Source organism: Scardinius erythrophthalmus (genome assembly GCF_964197995.2).
Source record: "Scardinius erythrophthalmus genome assembly, chromosome: 7".
Classification (NCBI taxonomy): domain Eukaryota; kingdom Metazoa; phylum Chordata; class Actinopteri; order Cypriniformes; family Leuciscidae; genus Scardinius; species Scardinius erythrophthalmus.
Genome location: NC_138227.1, coordinates 11,594,646 through 11,615,882, shown reverse-complemented (window position 1 = coordinate 11,615,882; position 21,237 = coordinate 11,594,646). Strand labels below are relative to the sequence as shown.

Here is a 21,237-nt window from a genome sequence, read left to right as displayed (position 1 = left end):
CCGCTGTCATTGTTATTGAGAGGAAAGGCATGGGATGCTTGTTAACAATATATCGCTGTAAAGGTATTTCCAGCTTCGTTTTACTTCTAAGCAAACAACGAAAAAGAACTTCACCGTGTGTACATCATGGCCTTGAATCACGTTCAGTCTCTTGTATGTTACGTGTGCATGCAGTTCACTTAACAGCCACTGGTGTCGCTAATAACAAGTGTTTCTGAATTCTACATATAGCTCTTTTAAACAGAAGGGTCGAAACTCAGAACTCATGATAAGTTAACTACAAAACAAAAGGTTGTGGCACACCGACGCTGCAGGGAAATAATCACTTACAATGTAAGGTTGAGGAGGGTCCCAATGTACCCAATCATAGATGACGGACTTCTCATGCTGGGTCACATACTTTGCCCAAGGAGAGATTCGGTAGAGTCGCTCACCGGCTCTGGTGTGAACCACCACCTGGGAAGAGAGACAAATGAAGGATGAAACGGCAAGGGCACACAGAGAGGGTGAGGACATGGGCACAAGCAAAGGGTGCAAGGTAATGCCGGTAAGAGAAAATGTGTTTACAGCTGCCAGAGAGCAGGGATAAAGGGCCAATCTCATGGAGAAAGGTCACACAGTCCAAGCAAAGAGGACGTTTGAGTGGAGTCTGACCGCTGGAGGTGAAAGAGGTTTTGTGCAGAAAAAAAAATATGTCTTTTGAATTGATTGCATTGAGAAAACCTTGTGGCAACAAGCAGCTTCTGAAAGGTTTACGATCATTTTTAAAGGGGAAAACTGCATGGCTATCGATTTGATAACCAATTTAAATTAATAACCATAGAAAAGTCAAAGTGTGGCAATAAATGTGCAGCGTTCTGGTAAACACATTTGTGTTTGCTTATATTTTTAACTTGGCACTTGCTTTAAAGGCATATACATACAAACTTGAAAGAGTAACATGAATAATAGATCAAACGCTTTCTGTTTTAACCAATATGCCCTAGATTACAACTATAGACAGGGAGAGCAGGAAAGATTACGTGGGAACTGATGTTTGTGCCAGTGTTTAAAGCAACAGCTCACTCATAAATAAAAAGTATGTCACAATTTATTCAGTTATGTTAAAAAAAAAAAAAAAACTATCATCTATGCTGTGCTTTTCCATACAATGAAAGTGAATGGGGACTTGGGCTGTCAAGACCCAAAAATGACAAAAAGCACCATAAAATTATTTTTTATGATTCTTTTTCTGAGCTGTGGTCAATTAATGTAGCAATGTATGGAAATCAGCGACAAGGCATTCTGCTAAATAACTATTGATGGTCCACAGAAGAAAAAGCTGCGATATGGGTTTGGAATGTCATGAGAGTGAAACATTTTTTGAATTTTTATTTTTGACCTTTCGATGTCACTGAAGTGATGTGTAACCATGTCCAAAAATGTTTATTATGCTACACTGTGTTTTTCCTCACAGAGAAGATGAATCCTAGGACTGTCTGAAATAAAGCTATTAGTCTTCACAAAACCATTGATCAGAAACGGAAAGGGTCATTTAATCCTCTGTGTACTATTGGCAGTGTTATTTATAGGCTGAAGCAAACCTATTCACTCGCAGATATTAAAAACTCATCACGTGTCCCAGATTAGACTACAGAAGCAATCCTTTCTAAAGGGCATTTGAAGGCAACGTGTGAATTTAATGTCAGAGTGTGTTTTTCCATTGATCTGTACAGTTGTAGATGTGCACCAGATGTGGCGACACAGGATTTATAGATGCCAGGAACGTGTGCCATTCAGAATTGAAAACGGTTTGCAAAAACCAATGTATAATATAATATAATATAATATAATAAAAATAAAAAGATTTAAATATAGGCAAATACTTAAGAGTCTATGATTGGATCATTATTGCAGTGATTATTATGTTTCTAGCATGTTATATGTTTGGCATCAGTTCTTCTAACCCTAATTGATGGAGTGTGAAGCTTTTCATTTCTTAAACAATCATGTAGGAAAAAGAAGACACATCCTGACCATATTCCAGCATGACAATGTCAAGATTCACCAGGCTTGTGAAATAAGAATTTATAGTGTTTTTTTGTGAAAGAAATTATGAAACAATGGTTGTGAGGAGGCATGCAAAATCATTTTCACACATGAATTGGCACCTCTGAGTCCTGACCTTAAATTCATTAAAAGTCTTCCATCAAGGGGTGCATCAATTTTTGGTCAAGCTCTTGTATTGACAATGCAAGAGTCCAGCACTCTGTAAAGTGTCCTCCAGCACATCCCTAAGACTTTCAATGAATTTAAGGTCTGGACTCAGAGGTGCTAATTCATGTGTGAAAATGATACTTCATGCTCCTCCCAGCCATTCTTTCACAGTTTGAGCCTGATGAATCTTGACATTGTCATGCTGGAATATGGTCATGATGTGTCTTCCTGTTCCTACATGATTGTTTAAAGGGGACATATCATGCTAAATGCACTTTTTTAGCCCTTAAATGCATTTTGTTGTATATTTGGAGTGTTTAGAAGTACAGAAAAGATGAAATTATTCTCTTCAGGTGCTTCGTTGATATCTTTATATTCTGTTTTGGTCATATTTTTCAACCTGTTCAGTTTTTTCTGTTATCTATGACGTTTTTTGAACTATAACGTCACAGTATTTGCAGCGGAACTGCCAAATAAGGACATTGACTTCCGGCCCAACACTTCGAGCAATCCGCCATTATTATTTCTCGCTGCAATTTTGTAGTCCAAGCTAAAGGATGCAGAAGTTATGAGAGGGTAAGTTAAAATGTTCGGTTGTTGGATGTAGTAACCCACACGCTTTATTACACCGTCTAATGTAGATGAACTGCCACGCTTGTGGCGCATGTTTGACTGAAAGAACGAGCAGAGAGAGAGACCCGGTCGCGCGCGCGCGCTCACTCTCTCTCTTCAGAGAGGCAAAAGTGTAAACAAGACATCACCGTCTCCAAACTAGACGCTGTCTTGCTCTCTCTCCCTCGCACATACTAATCAAAATAAATCGACACGGTGGTAAAAGGTCGGAAGACCAAAGTTTCATGTGTAACAGTTAAATACAGTAACACACCATTGCGATACATCCATATGAAGACGTTGTTCTGCAGGTTCGTCGTCTTCATTTTTATCTCGCTCCGGCTCGAACATGTAAGGCTGGCTGGACAAGTCTTCCGTTGTTGACATTTTAGTTAATAACGTGTGAATAAAAAGTTTATGTGCCGCTAGATAATCCTATCTCTGCTATCAGACTACAAAAATGGCCGAACGGGGTGGAGTTGAACCTCTGCAACCTGGAGAGGGGGCGGGGTATGAAGTGTCTCAATTGTATTTAAAGAGACCGCACCAAAACGAGTTGATCTCAGACGCACGTCAGAAAAGGGGTATAAAGGGGGCTTGTGGAGCTATAATAATGAGGAATTCAGACCCAAGCATTGCAGTTCCGCTTTATATAGACTACAAATGTATGATTTATATGAAAAAAGGAACAATTTAAAAGCATGATATGTCTCCTTTAAGAAATGAAAAGCTTCACACTCCATCAATTAGGGTTAGAAGAACTGATGCCAAACATATAAAATGCCTGAAACATAATAATCACTGCAATAATGATCCAATCATATAGACTCATTTGCCTATTTATATCCAGACAGAAACTTTTTTTTGGCTGAGTAATGTAATGTAATTTGATTTTCTTTTAAATGCAGCCTTGGTGAGCATAAAAGACTCATATATTCAGATTTTTGCTCAAACCTAAAAGGCAGCACACAAAGAAAAAGAACGAGAGAGAGTGAAAAAAAACAGCCAGAGGCACTCCGTTTCCAGCCCGCTTTCTAAACAAGAGCCCGAAAACAGCGGGGAGTACTAGTCTACGGTCTAACTTACTCAAAGTCACTCTTCTCTTCCCTCCCCGCAGCCGCGCACAGTCATACGACTGTCAGTACGGGAGCGCGGATCGATAACAGAGCATCTCTCACCGTGTGAATGCACCCCGGGGAGCTCTCCATCCTGAGTCTTCCTATCTCTCTCTTTCCCAGGCCAAAAAGCAAATGGATCATTTGATGGTCCCCTCCATAAGCTGCCAGCAAGAGGTAATGACAGAGCCATTGGCACCTGCCGGTGACCTACAGAGTAGCGTCCCAGTGGGGCTCAATCATTAGCCGGCTCTTCACCCGAGGACATGCAGGAGAGCCAAACCGCCACACCACGGGTTTGCCAGTTTATATAATTACTGAGAAAAGAGTGCTAGAATGGACAGATGCTGAGCCAGACAGACTGATGGAGATAAAATAGCAGAAAATAGCAGACACACGGTGTCAATGAAAGCAGGGCGAGGTGGAGGATAAATGGATGATGACAAAACTCTTACTGAGAGTTCATTTAATGTCTGTCACTTTGCTGTACTGTCCAATTAGGGTCCAGTCGCAGGTTTACTGAGAACATTTACTGGCCGTGAAGGTTTCTTAGTGAGCGTGAAATTGTGTTTTGCATTATTTTGATTAAAGAATATATTTATGTTCCTTTGATTACGAAACTTTTCTTGTAAAACTACTATTCAATCAGTAAGATTTTTAGATAACATGAACTAACAATGAACAACATTTCCACAGCATTTATTAATCTTAATGTTAAATCTCAACATTTACAAATATATTTTCAAGATCAGAAATTATCTATTAACATTAGTTATTGGACTGTGAATTAACATGAACATTTTATAATTTATATTTGTTAACAAATGAGACCTTATTGTAAAATGTTACCTTTTAAAAAAAAATAATAATTATTCAGCAAGGATGCATTAAATTGTTCAAAACTGACATTAAAAGATATTTACATTGTTACAAAGGATTTCCATTTTAAACATTTCATTAAATAATCCTGAATAATTATTTTAAAAATATGAAACAGCACAACTGTTTCTATCTTTAATAATAATAAATAATGTTTTTGAGCAGCAAATCAGAATATCAGAATCGTGTATCAATGAAGACTGGAGTAATGATGCTGAAAATTCAGCTTTGCACCACAGGAATAAATTAAATTCTTTCAAAATGTATTAAAAACAGAAAACAGCACTTTTAAATTATAATAAATTCTCAAAAAAATGTTGACATAATTTTGATACTAATATTTTCATTTTTGGTGGCTTCATGCAAGAAATATTCCATATTTGTGTCACTATCTTAAACTTCTGATATTTAGTTTTAATTTGGTGAAAGATGTGTATTAGACTGTAGTAGTAATAGTTTTACAGACAAGGCTTAAGCCTAGTCCCAGAATAAAATGCATGTTTGAGCTGTTTTAACTGAATTAAACTTGCACTAACATAACTTAAAATATGTCAGTGCCAATGTTTTGTCTCAAGATGCACATCAGTAATGCTTTTTTTTTTCCCCTAAGGCACATTTATAAAAGTTACTTAAATGTCCTAATTGAACTAAGGCCTAATCCTGGCTTAATCTAAGCCCTTTCTGTGAAACCAGGTCTTAATGTCATGAATTTAGTCAACAGGTGCATAAAAGACCCTAAAAGACCCATAACAACACAAGGTCTCTCCTAAACCTGAGGCGTGAATCAGAAAGAATAGGACAGTCCATTTCCTGCATAATTAAATTCCGACTGGACCGCTTTTCACCGGAAACATAATCCAGTTGACACTCAACTGATCCGAGTCCAGTCTGGTGGCCTGAACTGCGACAGGGCCAGGCTCTGCATCTGGTTCTTATCGTTCGGAGCCTGACCCAAGGAGACAACAGGAACAAAGCAACCAGAAAAGCAGCCTTTGCCCAGTGAGTGGCACCTACCTGCCATCAATCAAGCCTCTGCCAGCGTGTCACACAACATAATGCACAGCAGAAGCGGAAGAGGCTGTAACGGCTTTGTACACTGATAGATTGGAGATTAATCTCAGCTAGATGTTCAGCAACTGGATCTATAAAGTCCTGCAGGGATGACGTATTTTTGTAGGCCAAAAACGGCCGGCACCTCCGGTTACATCGTCTCAAAGTCAATGTTTTTTTTTAGTTATTGGTTAAATGCCTGAAATAATACTGGATTACCGCGATTCCGGATGACATAATTAAATAATTGTACACAAAATATTTATTTGAGTTTTAATATTTTATAACGTTACTAGTGAGCGTAAAGCGAAAGACTTCAGTTACCCGGATGAGCCGGTGTTATCAGTTTTTACTGGTTGTTATTGGGAAATAACACGTTGCTGGATGTCGCGATTGACCAATCAGAATCAAGTATTCCACAGAGCCGTGTAATAACAAAGATTATTAAATGTATTGCTTACTGTTAGTTAATGTAAATATTAGAACCTTATTTTAAAGTGTCACCAATTTTTGTCATTGACCCAATGGCCTAGGTGATGGAAAGTAGCAGAGCAAGTTATTACATTTTGATGCAATATTACAAAGAAATATATATTTTTCTTTAGAACAACATGCACAGATGAATGGTTCTCAATAATATCAGGAATGTGAGTTAAAGTAAATTCAGCTTGTTGACTTTAATGGGAATGTACAACCTATAACTGGGTGAAGAGTCCAACCGTTCCCGCCGGATCGGCTTCAATTTGTTTAAAATTAAAGCTGTGTGTTTAAACCTCATGGGTGTGAAACACTAAATTGGAATGGCATTATTAAAAACATACGCTGTTGAAAAGCTTCAAATGGCTTGAAAGTCACAGCTGTTCCTGTGGCTTTAACATTGACACGCCATCCATAAAAAGGGTGAATATTAAATCCATCTTGACAGTGCATAAAGGCTTCATAATACCTCAGCGCCTCATTCAGGCTAATGAAGTAAACAAACCAGATAATGTGTCTGCTCACCTTCAGCTTGGAGTTATGAGTGACAGCAGGTGTTTTGTCCTCTTTTGGGGGCATGTGCAGCTCCCATTTCCCAAACTCCTTTTTAGTGTAGGGATGCGAAAAATTATTCCAGTCATCTATTAAAAAGAAAGAGTTACAGTTAAAAACTTCCCCTGTCCGATATATAATATTATCTAAACTAGATTTTGACATTGTATGATGAAAAGGTGAGTAGTTCTAGTTTGTGCAAAACTTGCAAAACAGTGTGATGCATGGTAAGATGTTACAAGTGATTTTTAGTGTGTCGCTCTGATATTGCTAAGGTGAATCATTGCTAGGGAAAGGAAAAAAGACCGAAAAAGTTTGACTAATCAATTGGTTTGTCATTCTCATTGAGTTTTTGAGCCTCTAACTTAAAAATAACCATTGAAACGCCCAACGACATGGGATTCTATAAAGTTGGGACAGATTGATTACAGTTAATTCTAACCCTAACCCATTCTCTCTATTTTGATTAATTTGAGTAAAAATGTGTTTTCTTTACCAAGAAAGTGGCCAGATGAAAACCACTATTTTCTGTTTCAAACTTTCACATAGCATCTTTAGGTTATAATAACATAAATTCAAATCCAGATTTTGATTTTCAAAGATCTATTATAAAAACGGATTATTTTTCCCCAAAAATTTAATAAATTCATGACACTTTTTTTTTCAAAATGCAATTAATCCATTGAATCAATATAAAAGTTATTTTTTATCATATTGAAACTGTTGAAATCAGCCGTCGCCAAGAAATATCTCCTGAACTTTTTTGACGGCGATCAGCTCACAAAAACTGATTTTGCACGGGCACTTTGCACTGCTCCCTGAATCGACGCGCTTATTCATTTGTGGATGTAAACTGAATCTGTAAGTCAGCTATGCTGTTTACTTCTGAATATTATATTTCATTCTGGTGCGCTTAACGTTATTGTATATCTTAACGTATTCACGTTATCTATTCACCAACTAAACATATCCTTTTCAATGCGTTCACAGTCTCTTTCACGGCCATCATTTGTAGTTGCCTATTCACAAACTGTTTGCTCAAGCCTAGCGTTTTCTCGGAGTTTTACAAATAAAATGCACAAATAAAAATGTCACTGAACTTTTGCTGTGTAATTGTAACAATGAGCACTCAAACACACCGAACCAACAATTACTAAAAACACACTCAAAAACTGATTTTGCGCGGGAATTTTGCACTAGTTAAATTAATTTAGCAATTTAGATAATCTAGTCAACTTCTGTTCATTTCATCGTTTTGCCTAGCATAGGTTTAAACGCTTATAAAAACACAATTTCTTTATACAGGTGGATAAATGTAAATGGTTTAACATTGTATTGTTTAATTTTACTGTAAAACTATAAAATGTATGGTTTATGCAAGTAAAAACGACAAATTACCATATAATTAACAAGAAAGAAAAGATCACGATTATATTTTATATAAGCTTTGTTTCTTTTCTTTGCTTATCATTAATGTATACTGTCCATTTTGTGTTACACTTTCATAAAAAAAAAGAAAAAAAAAAGGTTATATTAGGGTTAGGGGCTCTTTCAAACCCTAACCCTAGTATGAACAATAGTAATAATGATGCATATCTATTTGCTGTCTAATTTATCGTATATTCTCAACAACAACTAAAAATCCTTTGTTTATTCACAAAAGCAATGTAAGTTCTGCCATATGATCAGCGACTACATAATTTGGCCTGCAGTCTGTAAAGTCTGGCTCATTACCACTTTGAGAAAAAACTTGCACTTCCTAATGACTAGAAAAGACAAGCAAATGCCTTGAAATACTGCATTAATGCACTTTCTTGGTGAGAAATCATTATGCCAGACTTCTGACAACAAAAGATTTCAAAAGAAAGGCCCTTAGTGACTGACTGACTGACTGACTGCATTTGGTCTTGTAGGCAATTCAGATAACCTTGAGGGGATTTTTCTTTTTGTCTTAACTTGAACACAATGTTCTTTCATCTAGTTTAAGATGAAAAAAAATTATCTGTCAAACTGAACAAACAGTCAACTACAAATTGACACAAGGTATAGATGAATAGGCAGACTAACGCTTGTATGATTTATGAAATCTGCAGCGGAACAAAATATCAGTACGATAACAAAACTTTCTGAATTATGAACTGTGACAAAGCTGAAAAGTTTTTGGCAAAAGCTTTAAACGCTCCAATATTTGCACAACACAAAACCTGAAAATGAATTAAAAAGAAATATTTGACCTTATTTACATAAAACTGTGTTGCATTTCAATCATAGTTAAATGTAGCCTGGGTGCCAGCCCGAACCCCGGCCACAAACTTTTTTTGGTCGGGAAGTTCGGTCTGGACTCGATCCGTTGAGGAGTAATTATGCTCGGCTCCCAAAAGGCCGAGCCAATCAAATTGCCAGGGCGGGCTTTAAACGATGATGGACAGATGATCTGCAGTTACGTAATTACCCACGTCACCAAAGAGCGCTTGATTTGAATTAGTTTACAACAAAGACGACTGCAAAAGGCCGAGCCAATCAAATTGCCAGGGCGGACTTTAAACGATGATGGACAGATGATCTGTGGTTACGTAATTACCCACGTCACCAAAGAGCGCTTGATTTGAATTAGTTTACAACAAAGACGACTGCCGCTGGAGAATTGAGATTTCACGAGTTCACACTTACAAATAAGTCAGATAGAATAAATGCGTATATGAGATTTCACGAGTTCACACAAATAAGTCAGAGAGAATAAATGCGTATATGACGTGCTGTCCGAGAAGAGGGGGCTGTGGGCTCGGTAGCCATTCATTTTAAAAGAGGAACAGAGAGCCGCGACATTTTGTTGGTTGAAAATATGAATGAAGAACATGTGTCATTTACTCCGTTGCTCTGATTGGTTGTAGGTCTATCCAATTGAGTGCAGAGTTTTGTTTTTTCCTGGTTCGGTTGAGACACGCCCCATAATCAAATCTCTATGGAGAATTATCAGACTCACATTCTGACTAGAATATGAGTATGACGAAGTCAGGCTAAGTTAAATGTATTTTAAGTATAGTTAAGTTTATATATATATATATATATATATATATATATATATATATATATATATATATATATATATATATATATATATAGTTAAATTAATATTTTACCTTATTTCCATACTATATAGAACTGAGCATTGTATTTTAAGAGTATAGTACCATATTTAATATTTAAGCCTTTAAAATAATCATTATTGATATGCAAAGTCATACACTTGTATATTATGTTTTAAATTGACTAAATATACAAAATCAGAAAATAAATATTTTACCTTATTTCAACAAAAACATGTTGTAATTTAAGCCAGTACAGTATAGCTTACTATTGTAAGCAATTCAAATAATCACTATTGATGTGCAGAGTCATATACACGTGATTTTAGAATGAGAAAAGACGTACTGAAGTCTCCAGTGAGGAACAGAGCCTCGGCGGCCGGGGCCCACTCCTTAAAGAAGAGGCTGTTGTCTGGCATCCGCTGTACTCCGAAACTGTTATAGCTGCTTGTGAACTGATCAAAGCCACCTTCGGACTCCTCAAGAAGTGCGAGCTGCTTCTCAAACAGCTCATACCTTCCAAAACAAAGCAGAGGAAAACTTCTTAACAAACACGGACAGAAAAATACAGAATCAATCTGCTATATCTCACACAAGTTCCACAACACTAAACCTTTAATATACTATAGTAAATACCATAAAATACCATAAAGATGCTAGGGGCGAAATACAAAACAAGTATACAACCCTAATACACAAGAAAACCAACTAAAAGAAATGTGAAAGGCCGTTAACCAAATTATTTAGCATTCAAGAGCTTATACTGAATTATTTAAAAAGTTAATATTTTATACTATTATATACGCCTCCTATTGAACATCCCCTTGGCAGAAGAACCGCATTTACCCTCAGGATCGCCTTTGAAATTTCAAAGTTGAGTTTGCATTTGAAAACAGTCGCCCACTCATGTATATTGATGGAGAACGCCACTGACCTGGCATCTTTGACACACTACATTACATCACCCAGAGACACTAAACACCTAGGCACGCATCCTGTTCTTTGACTTCACTTGTGTTTTCAATATCATCCACCTTCTTAAACAGAAATATGGGCATCAAGCCAGCCGAAAGCTGCTGCCTGTTCGATTTTTTACAAGGCAGATGAAGTTCACCTCCCACCTTCTGGCCATCAACAAAGGTGTACCACAAGGCTCTGTACTCCCCCCACTCCAATTTTTCCTTGTTCACAAATATGCTAGCTTCACATGAATGCAAAGAAGCACCGGCTGTATGATGGTACAATAGTATATACATCTAATGGTACAAATGTGCCAATTTTGCAATCCATGGTAGATATTTCAGATGTTTTATTTTATTTTATTTTAACTCAGGTGTTTTACTATTTGAGGAAGTTGATTTTGCACTGGTGCCAAACTTACTGTATATCAATTTATTATGTAATATAAATCTTTTGATTTGCATCCATAAAGTAGGCTATAATCTAATGATCTAATAGTACCTTCCATTTGTAAAGCATTGTGGTTAATTTGGGTTACTAAAAATGGGCATTGCCACATGACTATAATTATAACTAAAAATAACTATTTTATACATGTATACACACACTACCGCTTTTTAATTTATTTTTTATTTAGCAAGGATGCATTAAATTGGTTAAAAGTGACAGAAAAGACATTAATAAAGATTTGTATTTTAAATAAATGCTGTTCTTTCGAAATTTCTATTAATTAGAGAATTCTGAACATGATATATCACGGTTTCCACAAAAATATTAAGCAGCACAACTGTTTTTAACATTTATAAAAAAAATCTTGAGCAGTAAATCAGCATATTACAGTGATTTCTGAAGGATCGTGTGACAGTGAAGACAGGAGGAATGATGCTGAAAATTCAGTGTTGCATCACAAAAATAAATTACATTTTAATTTGCATCCTTGGTGAGCTTGGTGATACTTCTTTCAAAAATCTTACCGACCGCAAACCTTTGAACGAGGTAGTGTATGGATACTGTGATATAAAATTAAATTGCTCATACTGTGTTAAAAGATTGATCTAACTCTTCAGCACAGCCCCTGAAGATAAAGCAAAATATAAGCTAGAAGGGTATAAATCAATCACCCCATGTGCTAACAATAAGCTTTTATTTTTTAATCAAAAAAGTGAACTTTTTCTTTAATCCCAGATCTCAAACTCTCCGGCCAACAAATTGCAATAACAGGCAACTTACAATTCCTAGGCAGCCCTATCTGTTGCTCTTTAAAATGCCAAATAAACACATCTTCCTCAGACAAATCAAGGAAGTTTGGGGTCAGTCAACACCTCCTTGTTCAATTCTGCACAGCTATTACATTGTGAAAGTGAGTGTGATTGTGAGTGTGAGTGTGAGTGTGAAGCACAGACAAGCTAACAGTGAAAAACCTGGGACACATTGTTGAGATACCAACTGCTGTCAAGTTACCAACTGCCCTCTTCCACAACTACTTCATTAAAAACAAATCATTGAAAAGTATCATGAAAATAATCTTTATTAAATCATGTCACAGCAATGCAGCAAAAATACAGGCTTATTTTTATTCATTGATTTTACTTTTAATTTTGTGGTGAAATGTGAAATGTTTTTGTAAGATTTAACTGTTCAATCTATATTTTGTATATAGAATTGAGTTATATAGAAAAGCTAAATTAAAACCATTTACCCAACCCTGGTCATTAAAGATTCTGTTCTATTATATTCTATTGTGTAAAAGGGCAAATCATAATATGTGAAAACATGAGCTGAAAACGGCTGCCCATTCAACAGCACAAAGGCAAAAGTCTGCCTAACTAAACATCAAGGTATTTCAGAGCTTAAAAGAAACAAGCTCATGAGTTTTTACTCAAGTTTATTTCCATACAACCAATATTTCTGTTCCACAACTCTACATTAAAAGTGACTTAACATCTGCTTTTGAAACATAGATGCTCTCAACACATTGGAGAACACATTATGGCAAATTCTCGCTCTTCAAAACAATCAATAGCATTTAAGATCCCCATTGCCACCTGCTGCTTATTAGATTCCCTGGGTGGATGAAGTCGCTACAAGAATTAAATGCAGAATCTAAACAGCTAAGCTCTCAGCGGTCTCGTCTGTCTAATGCCTACGGCATTCACATACAGGGCGATTTTCTGCGATAAAACAACTGGAAGTCATTCGTTTTCAATGAGAGTTGCCGATTTACAGCATGACCAACATTTATGCAAGAAACTTTCAGCAAATGAGCGCCAACTACCAAAATAGCCAAATATAGCTGGATGCTGGGCTGCACGATATTGAAAAGAATAAACATATAAACGGATTTTTGATAAATATACATTTCTGATATATATTTAATATATATATAAAAAACTATTTTTGAAGAAAAAAAAATTCTGGAGTGAGCAGGTTGAGTTTGTCTGCATAAAAAAATAGTCCTCAGAGCAAAAAGTTTTTTTCTTCTTCTATTTTGAATGGCAAAATCCTTTATGGACTGAACGATTTAGGAAATGCTTTAGTGTAATAAAAAATGATTGGTGATTGTGATGATTTTAATTCAGTTACTTTCTGTTTGTAACCATTTCTAAAATCTACTAGCAATTTCTGAGTGAAAGTTGGCCCTGCACCATATTTTAAAAAAATAATGTTTTATTAATTTCTCTACTTGCTGGAGATGTTGATGGTGAAGAAGAAAAAGCTCTTGGATGATGCCCGAGGATAAAGAGGGCAAGCTGTTCCAGTCTGCATAGCCAAAATCTGTCAGCATCTTCACTGTATACTTTAAACCTGATGAGCTGACAGGCCTGGCATGGTCGAACAGAACCCTTTGGGCTTGTTCATTTAGGTCCCAGACACCTTCAAAACAAATGTCCGATGACAGTTTTTGATTTTCTGAATTCATTTTGAATAAATTTTGATGTTGCTTAAAACGTGCTCTCTGAATGAATGGACCCCAGGCTCATTTGTGGTAGCCTATATTTATCCCCTATGAATGTGGTAAACTATATTCATTGGCTCTTGCTTGAGGCTGTTTGGGGAGAGGTGTGAAAAAATATATATTATTGCCAATGGACAGGCAGTTTTCACATGGAAGATGACAAATTGTTGGGGTGCAACTGATAGATTTTAATAAACAGACTAAATAAATACAATTTAAAATAACACAAAATGATCATAGTCCTTTAAATAAAACATTGACCTAAAGATTATCCATAATAAGAAGAATATTTCTCAAAGCAGTTAAATTGAAGTCTAACAGTAAATGTCTCTAAATTTAATGTGTAAGTTAAGTTTGTGGATGCACATAAAGCAAAGCTTTTGTTGTAGTGAGGCTGAAAAAGGACAAATTCAGAGACACACCAGACCAAGAGAGGGTTTCACTGTGCTGTCAGTCTAACTGTTACGGAGTACACTAAAGCAGAGCACGCTGTCGGCATGCTAAAAGCCACTCTGAAAACTCTCTCAAATGTATCCTCTGTAGATCACAGCCACAAGAAATCACACAATGAACAAAAGTATAATAAAATGAATCACAAACTAAATATACACTAAATGTTGTAGAACAAAATGTCACAAGTCAAGAATCAATTCGTCATGACAAACTTGTAACAAAAAGGTTCGATTTGTTAGCATACCTAATGCATTAGGCATCACTTATTAATCTAGATTAATGTTAACTCAAAAATCTACTATTGTTCATTGTTAGTACACGATCAAAGGTTTGCGGTCAGTACCATTTTTGAATATATTAATACTTGTATTCAACAAGGACACTAAATTGATCAAAAGTAGCAGTAAATACACTTACAACTTACATTTTTTATTACATAATAAAAAAAATAAAAAATATGACGGTTTAAACAACAATATTAGGCAAAATATATTAAAATAGAAAATTCTTCACAATATTACTGTATTTTTGATCAAATAAGTGCAGCCTTAGTGAGCATAAGAGACTTAACCTGTTAACTGTCACGGGCCCACCGGTGGGCCCAAATTCATTACATATTTAAAACAGTAATATCCTATACTAAACCTAAACTAATCTTGACAAACTATATATCATTTGAAAGCTTACAATCTCTAGTTTTCATATTTGGTGACTGATTTTCAAAATAAATTACAGAGGAGCCGTAATTCATCAATTTGCAACAAGACTATTTTCATATTCCTAAGGCGTGTTCAGACCTTTATTTTGAAATAGCAATGAACATTTTTATGTGATTCTTAGAGGTTGAATTCATATCAAAATCTGCCAAACTTCCCATATTACGTATGAATAGAATGTCTACTTCATAAATTGTATGAAAATTGTGGAAATAATGGTTCAGATGATCACTCAAACCACATATGGAAATGGAGGCGTCCTTATATGGGCAGTAATGGAGTCTAGTTGTCACCTAGTGAAAATGTTTGGTACTGCGCCCAAACAAAATCTTACTGAAAGCTCATTTTTTGAGATATCAACCTAAATTTTGAAACACAACTTGTTCAGATTTTTGACTTTGATTTTTTTGCAGTTTTAGAGTCACCCAGGTTTTAAAAATATATATTTTATATAAAATATGAATAATTAAATTTTTTATATTTTACATTTCCATAAACTCAAACTTCTATAACTTTTTTTCTGTTTCACTTTCTTAATTTATTTCACTTAACAAAGTAAGTCTTCATGTAAAGCTATACCATCAAACTTGGCTGTTCATCAATGAATTCATTGTCATTTGAGATCATAGCGAGGCCATTTAATCTCTGGCATTTGGTTTTAAAGTTAAGCCTTTTCAAAGTTTCTCTCATGGATCACTTTAACATGCACAGAAATATTATGATATGAATACAAATGTGCTCATATTCGGTCAGTGTCAAACTCATATTTTTTGGAGTGGAGTTTTTTTTTTTTTTTTCAAGCATTAAAAGAAATTAGCATAAATCAATGCACAGATGGACAGCACTGTAACCGTGTCACATTTAAAAAGGTTACTGGCCTACTAATCCATCCTTCATCCTTGTCTGCTATCATCATGAATGAGAATGGATGATTTGATACTAAAATTCAGCATAATCCGGCCACTTAATTTGATATGCACATTTAACTGCTCGTTCATGCGAATAATCAGCCAATCACGTGGCAGCAACTCAATGCATTTAGGCATGTAGGCCTGGTCAAGACGATCTGCTGAAGTTCAAACTGAGCATCAGAATGGGGAAGGAAGATTTAAGTGACTTTAAACATGGCATGGTTGTTTATGCCAGACTGGTGACAGACTCTACTAGGATTTAGGTTTATCATCTAGGTTTACAGAGAATGGTCAGAAAAAGAGCAAATATCCAGTGAGTGGGAATTCTGTGGCTTGATGCCAGAGGTCAGAAGAGAACGACCAGACTGGTTCGGGCTGATAGAAAGGAAACAGTAACTCAAATAATCACTTGTTTCAACCGAGGTCTTCAGAGGAGCATCTCTGAACATGTTGAACCTTGAAGCAGACGGGCTACAGCAGCAGAAGACCACACTGGTCTCACAAGTGTCACTCCTGTCAGCTAAGAACAGGAAAATGAGGCTACAATTCGCACGGGCTCACCAAAATTGGACAATGGAAGATTGGAAAAACATTACCTGGTCTAAGTCTCGATTTTCATCAATGCCTTGTATCAATGGTTCATGCTGCTGATTGTGGTGTAATGGTGTGAGAGTATTTTCTTGACACACTTTGGGCCCCTAGTAACTGAGCATCATTTCAACACCATAGCCTACCTGAGTATTGTTGCTGACCATGTCCATCCCTTTATGACCACAATGTACCCATCTTCGGATGGCTACTTGCAGCAGGATAACAAGCCATGTCACAAAGCACAAAGAATATGACAAGAAGTTCTCTATACAAATGGCCTTCACAGCCATCAGATCTCATTCCAGTAGAGCACCTTTGGGATGTGGTGAAACAGGAGATTTGCATCATGGATCCGACAAATCTGCGACAAATGTGTGATGCTATCATGTCAATATGGATCAAAATCTCTGAGGAATATTTCCAGCACCTTGTTGAATCTATTCCTCGAAGAATTAAGGCAGTTCTCATGCTCTCATGTTAAGAGCAAACCGCAGACAATAGTGTGAAAAGAATGTGCACATTGCAGTTTATTCAAATGGTTACTTAAATTAATATTACAATAACTCTACAGTTAGCTTTACATCATTTAATGTGCCCATATTATCCTATTTTAAATGTTTCTAATTTTGTTTTGAAGGTCTCCTACTACAGCAGGTTTACATGCGTCACGAACTGCTCTGAGACAAGAAGGTTGAGGATCCAAATGCTGTTTTATTGAAAGGGTAATCCACAATCGTAGTCGAAAACAGGCAAGAGGTCAGAGCTCAGTAAATCAGTCCAATCAAACAAATCCAGAGGGTGAGACAGGAACGGGAAAACCAGGACACAGGCAGATATCAAAAACCAGGAACATGGAAAACGCTCAGAGATGCAGTGTAAACAACTAACAAGACCTAGTGAAGAGTGACTGAATTGACCAGGTTTATATAGGCAGAAAGTAACACGCAACAGCTGAATACAATCATGGCTGATAGTCTGGGCAGTGGGTTATGGGTAATGTAGTCTTTGTTAGAGTGATAATAGTCTGAGGTGGAGTACCCTCTGATGGTAATCAAGAGGCACCACTTTCATTTTCTAATATTATAATATCACCTCTTTTCTCACAGCATTTGAATTGGTTTAATAAAGGATTTGGTCTCTCTAAATCCAACCTTAACAAGAGCCTACTTTTCTCTGATTGGTCAGATGCCCCAGTCTGTATTGATTGGTCTACGGCTTACACAGCATGCGTCAAAAAACCAAGTGCCCATTACCATATCTAAATTTCAGTTCTGGATCTTCCTCAGCACTTGATACCAACAGTAAAGATTGGACGCTGGTTTAACCGTATTTAATCGTCTTTGGAAGTGCAAAGAGTGTCTTCTCGACATGTCGACAACCTGAACCAAACTCTTCCAGGCCTCAGCTAAAACTAGTGTTTGAGGGTCAAATTGGACGTTGTTCACAGGCAGCCAATGAAGACCACAGGCTGGCATTAAGCAAATCTTACAAACCTACGTAGTTTCATGCTTTAAGTAAGACTGGAATTACTGACAACTCGTTTCAGATTCACAATCGGTTCTTTCTTTCGGGCCTGGGAGACAATAACTCCATTTACCATGCACTTTGTAAAAGGTCTGCAAATATTCAAATATCAATCACAAACAGTTATATTACAAACTAAATGAAAGGAAATATCCAAAAAAAAGAATAATAGGGTTACTTTAAATCATACTGCACTTCACGTTTGGACAGCAACATTTCTTCTCTGATGACACGCTTACTGGTGCAAGGGCGGGAGAACCTGTCACTCACATGAGATCGACCAATAGCTAATCACAACCATCAAACCATCCAATCAATTCCCCATGATCAAAATCAAGTCTGCCCTACATTTTTCCTTGTTCGAGAAGCCGTTTTACTCAAATATATGTCACAATAGCGAAGAAAAGACTAATTGCAACTTGTTTCATGCCGACAATAAGAGGGATTGGATTCTGCAAGGCAATCAAATCGTGTGACACCGACCTGAGCTGGGTAAATGAGAACACCAACTTACATGGCCCCTGAAAAGTGATGTTTTTCCCTCTAAAAGGTGTTTAACACTGAATCGGTTTCCCTATTCAATACAACTTCAGTGTATTTGGGACACCCAAAAGGCAAACACGAAAGCAAGCACCTGATAGCTATGCAAGAAAATTAATCCGACCCCCTCCCAGTCCATGCCGACTGTCAAACTTCAGCTGCTCTGTGATTATGAGAGTCACTGCCATTACAAGAAATCAGTGTTTGAGGAGCGGAGGGAGGGTTGGCCTACTGCCGCACCATAAGGTACTGATATTCTCTGCATGTCCGCAGGCTCGTGTCCCAGATGATTAGAGTCTAGAGGAGAGATCAGAAACTGCATCTCAATCAGACAGTCAAGGTGACTTCATAGGAAGCTGATTTCCAACACGGTTATTACCAGTACCTGAACGTCAGTGAAATCAGAACTTCAGCACACCTGCTTATTAGTAATAATGAGTGCAAATTGCTAGACTATAGATGTCCTTTCTAAAGCTGGTTGTCTGCTGTGTGGTTTTTATCTGTCCTTTAAGTTTGTTGTTTGTCGCGTTGTACGATATGAGCCCGGTGAGATCTTGCATTAAAGCCGAGGCAGATTGATGGCATTGACTGAACGGTCAATCATGCCATGTTCTAATATTGCCAACATTGAAATCGCACCACAAAAACCCAGCAAGCACTTACAGAAAAATGCTGGCAATGTATTGCCTGGCACAGAAAATGAAACAAAAGTTTGGAGACAGTTGGCTGGGCAAAAGAGGGAATCTGTAGAAATGGCCCGCCGTAGGAGCAGACACATTTTAGGACCGCAACCTAAAATTTCTGACACTGTCAGAAGTTCGTCAGAGGCTACAACTCATCTCAAAGGCAATTATTTGGCAGTCAATGAGCATGGTAAGTGATCAAAGTGTGCCCTACAACATAAAATCTGTTACGATTCACAAAAGTTTGTCTCCGATGACAAAATCATGTCCAAAATCTAAGTGTGCGCCAGTATAAAAACAAAATAAGTATGCAGCAGAGTGTAATTTACAGAGGACTATTCAGCGTTAAAAGACAACTAGTGCCATGAACAGCCTAAAAAAGTTAGTCGTATATAATTACCTCAGTTAATTTCATCAAAATCGTATTAACTTGATTAACTTTATCATTCAACACAAATTATGTTCTATTTATAATACAGCCAGCCATTACTTTTAAATAACAACACTCAAAGAATGAGAGCTTCTTAGTACGTTTACTTTTAATCAAATTAAGTACATGATATGCTGATTAATTAATCAAATAGATGAACGTATCCTGATGTCACACAACAAACACCAGTGCTTGTGGTTTCTTTAAAGCTGCTTTTGTTTAGAAAGTGAAATGTATTGACACTAGCCCTATGTTGCAGCAATCAGTTCTAGATTAAGTGCCTTGTTCAAGGGCTTAACCCAATAGTAGGCCAGTATCCCAGAGATCCAAATATCCAAGATTTGGATTCGAACCAAGATCATTCTGGTTAACCACCTTGAAGCCCTGACACATTGTGCCAATATCATGCAGACTACAGAATGTGACCAATTGACCTTCCCACTGTCCCCACAGTTTATTCACTTAGTTTCAACTGTTTTTCTCAAAGATGTACAGTCGGCTGAGTAACTGTCAGAGAGAGACTGCTGGGAAATATCAGTCCCAGATGGAGACCAAATCAGACTGCATTTCATGCTCTTTCTGAATCAGCTGAGAGAATGCAACGAGACACAGTCTAGAGAACAGAATGCTGAGTTTTCCCAGCAGTCTTTGTGAAACTGTGTCAAAAGAAAGTTTGAGGTTACATGAAAGTACTTTTAGAGAAATTAAAAAACAGAAGACAAAATATATAAGAACAACATAGGAATAGTTTAAGTGTAACCATATTTATCAGATATCACATTACAATATAAACAGTACCAGTAAGTAAGAAGGAAGGAAGGAAGGAAGGAAGGAAGGAAGGAAGGAAGGAAGGAAGGAAGGAAGGAAGGAAGGAAGGAAGGAAGGAAGGAAGGAAGGAAGGAAGGAAGGAAGGAAGGAAGGAAGGAAGGAAGGAAGGAAGGAAGGAAGGAAGGAAGGAAGGAAGGAAGGAAGGAAGGAAGGAAGGTCGAGATTAGTCCGATCGACTGATCAGTCCGGTGTCCATTCGATCAATGGCATAAAAAAGAAATTATTTTTGCATAAAGAAAATGAATGTATGTGTTAGAGAAATAAAAAAACAGACGACAAAATATACAAGAACAACATAGGAATAGTTTAAGTGTAACCATATTTACCAGATATCACATTTCAATATAAACAGTACCAGTAAGAAGGAAGGAAGGAAGGAAGGAAGGAAGGAAGGAAGGAAGGAAGGAAGGAAGGAAGGAAGGAAGGAAGGAAGGAAGGAAGGAAGGAAGGAAGGAAGGAAGGAAGGAAGGAAGGAAGGAAGGAAGGAAGGAAGGAAGGAAGGAAGGAAGGAAGGAAGGAAGGAAGGAAGGAAGGAAGGAAGGTCAAGATCAATTGATTGAATGGCATAAAAATGAAATTATTTTTGCATAAAGAAAATGAATGTATAGGGAAATTAAAAAACCGACGACAAAATATACAAGAACAACATAGGAATAGTTTAAGTGTAACCATTTTCAC

The 21,237-nt window shown here is 36.9% G+C and overlaps 1 protein-coding gene across 1 annotated transcript in view; it reads right to left on the bottom strand.

Annotated features, from left to right (window-relative positions):
- Nucleotides 1-21,237, bottom strand: part of gbe1b (glucan (1,4-alpha-), branching enzyme 1b) — a 136,380-nt gene that overhangs the window by 100,971 nt on the left and 14,172 nt on the right. Inside the window, exons 2-4 of the mRNA XM_081371499.1 lie at nucleotides 10,314-10,483; nucleotides 6,855-6,970; nucleotides 331-456 (exon numbers count right to left, since the gene is read on the bottom strand). Of these exons, the coding sequence (XP_081227625.1) occupies nucleotides 331-456; nucleotides 6,855-6,970; nucleotides 10,314-10,483 (412 nt within the window). The remainder of the gene's footprint in view (nucleotides 1-330; nucleotides 457-6,854; nucleotides 6,971-10,313; nucleotides 10,484-21,237) is intronic.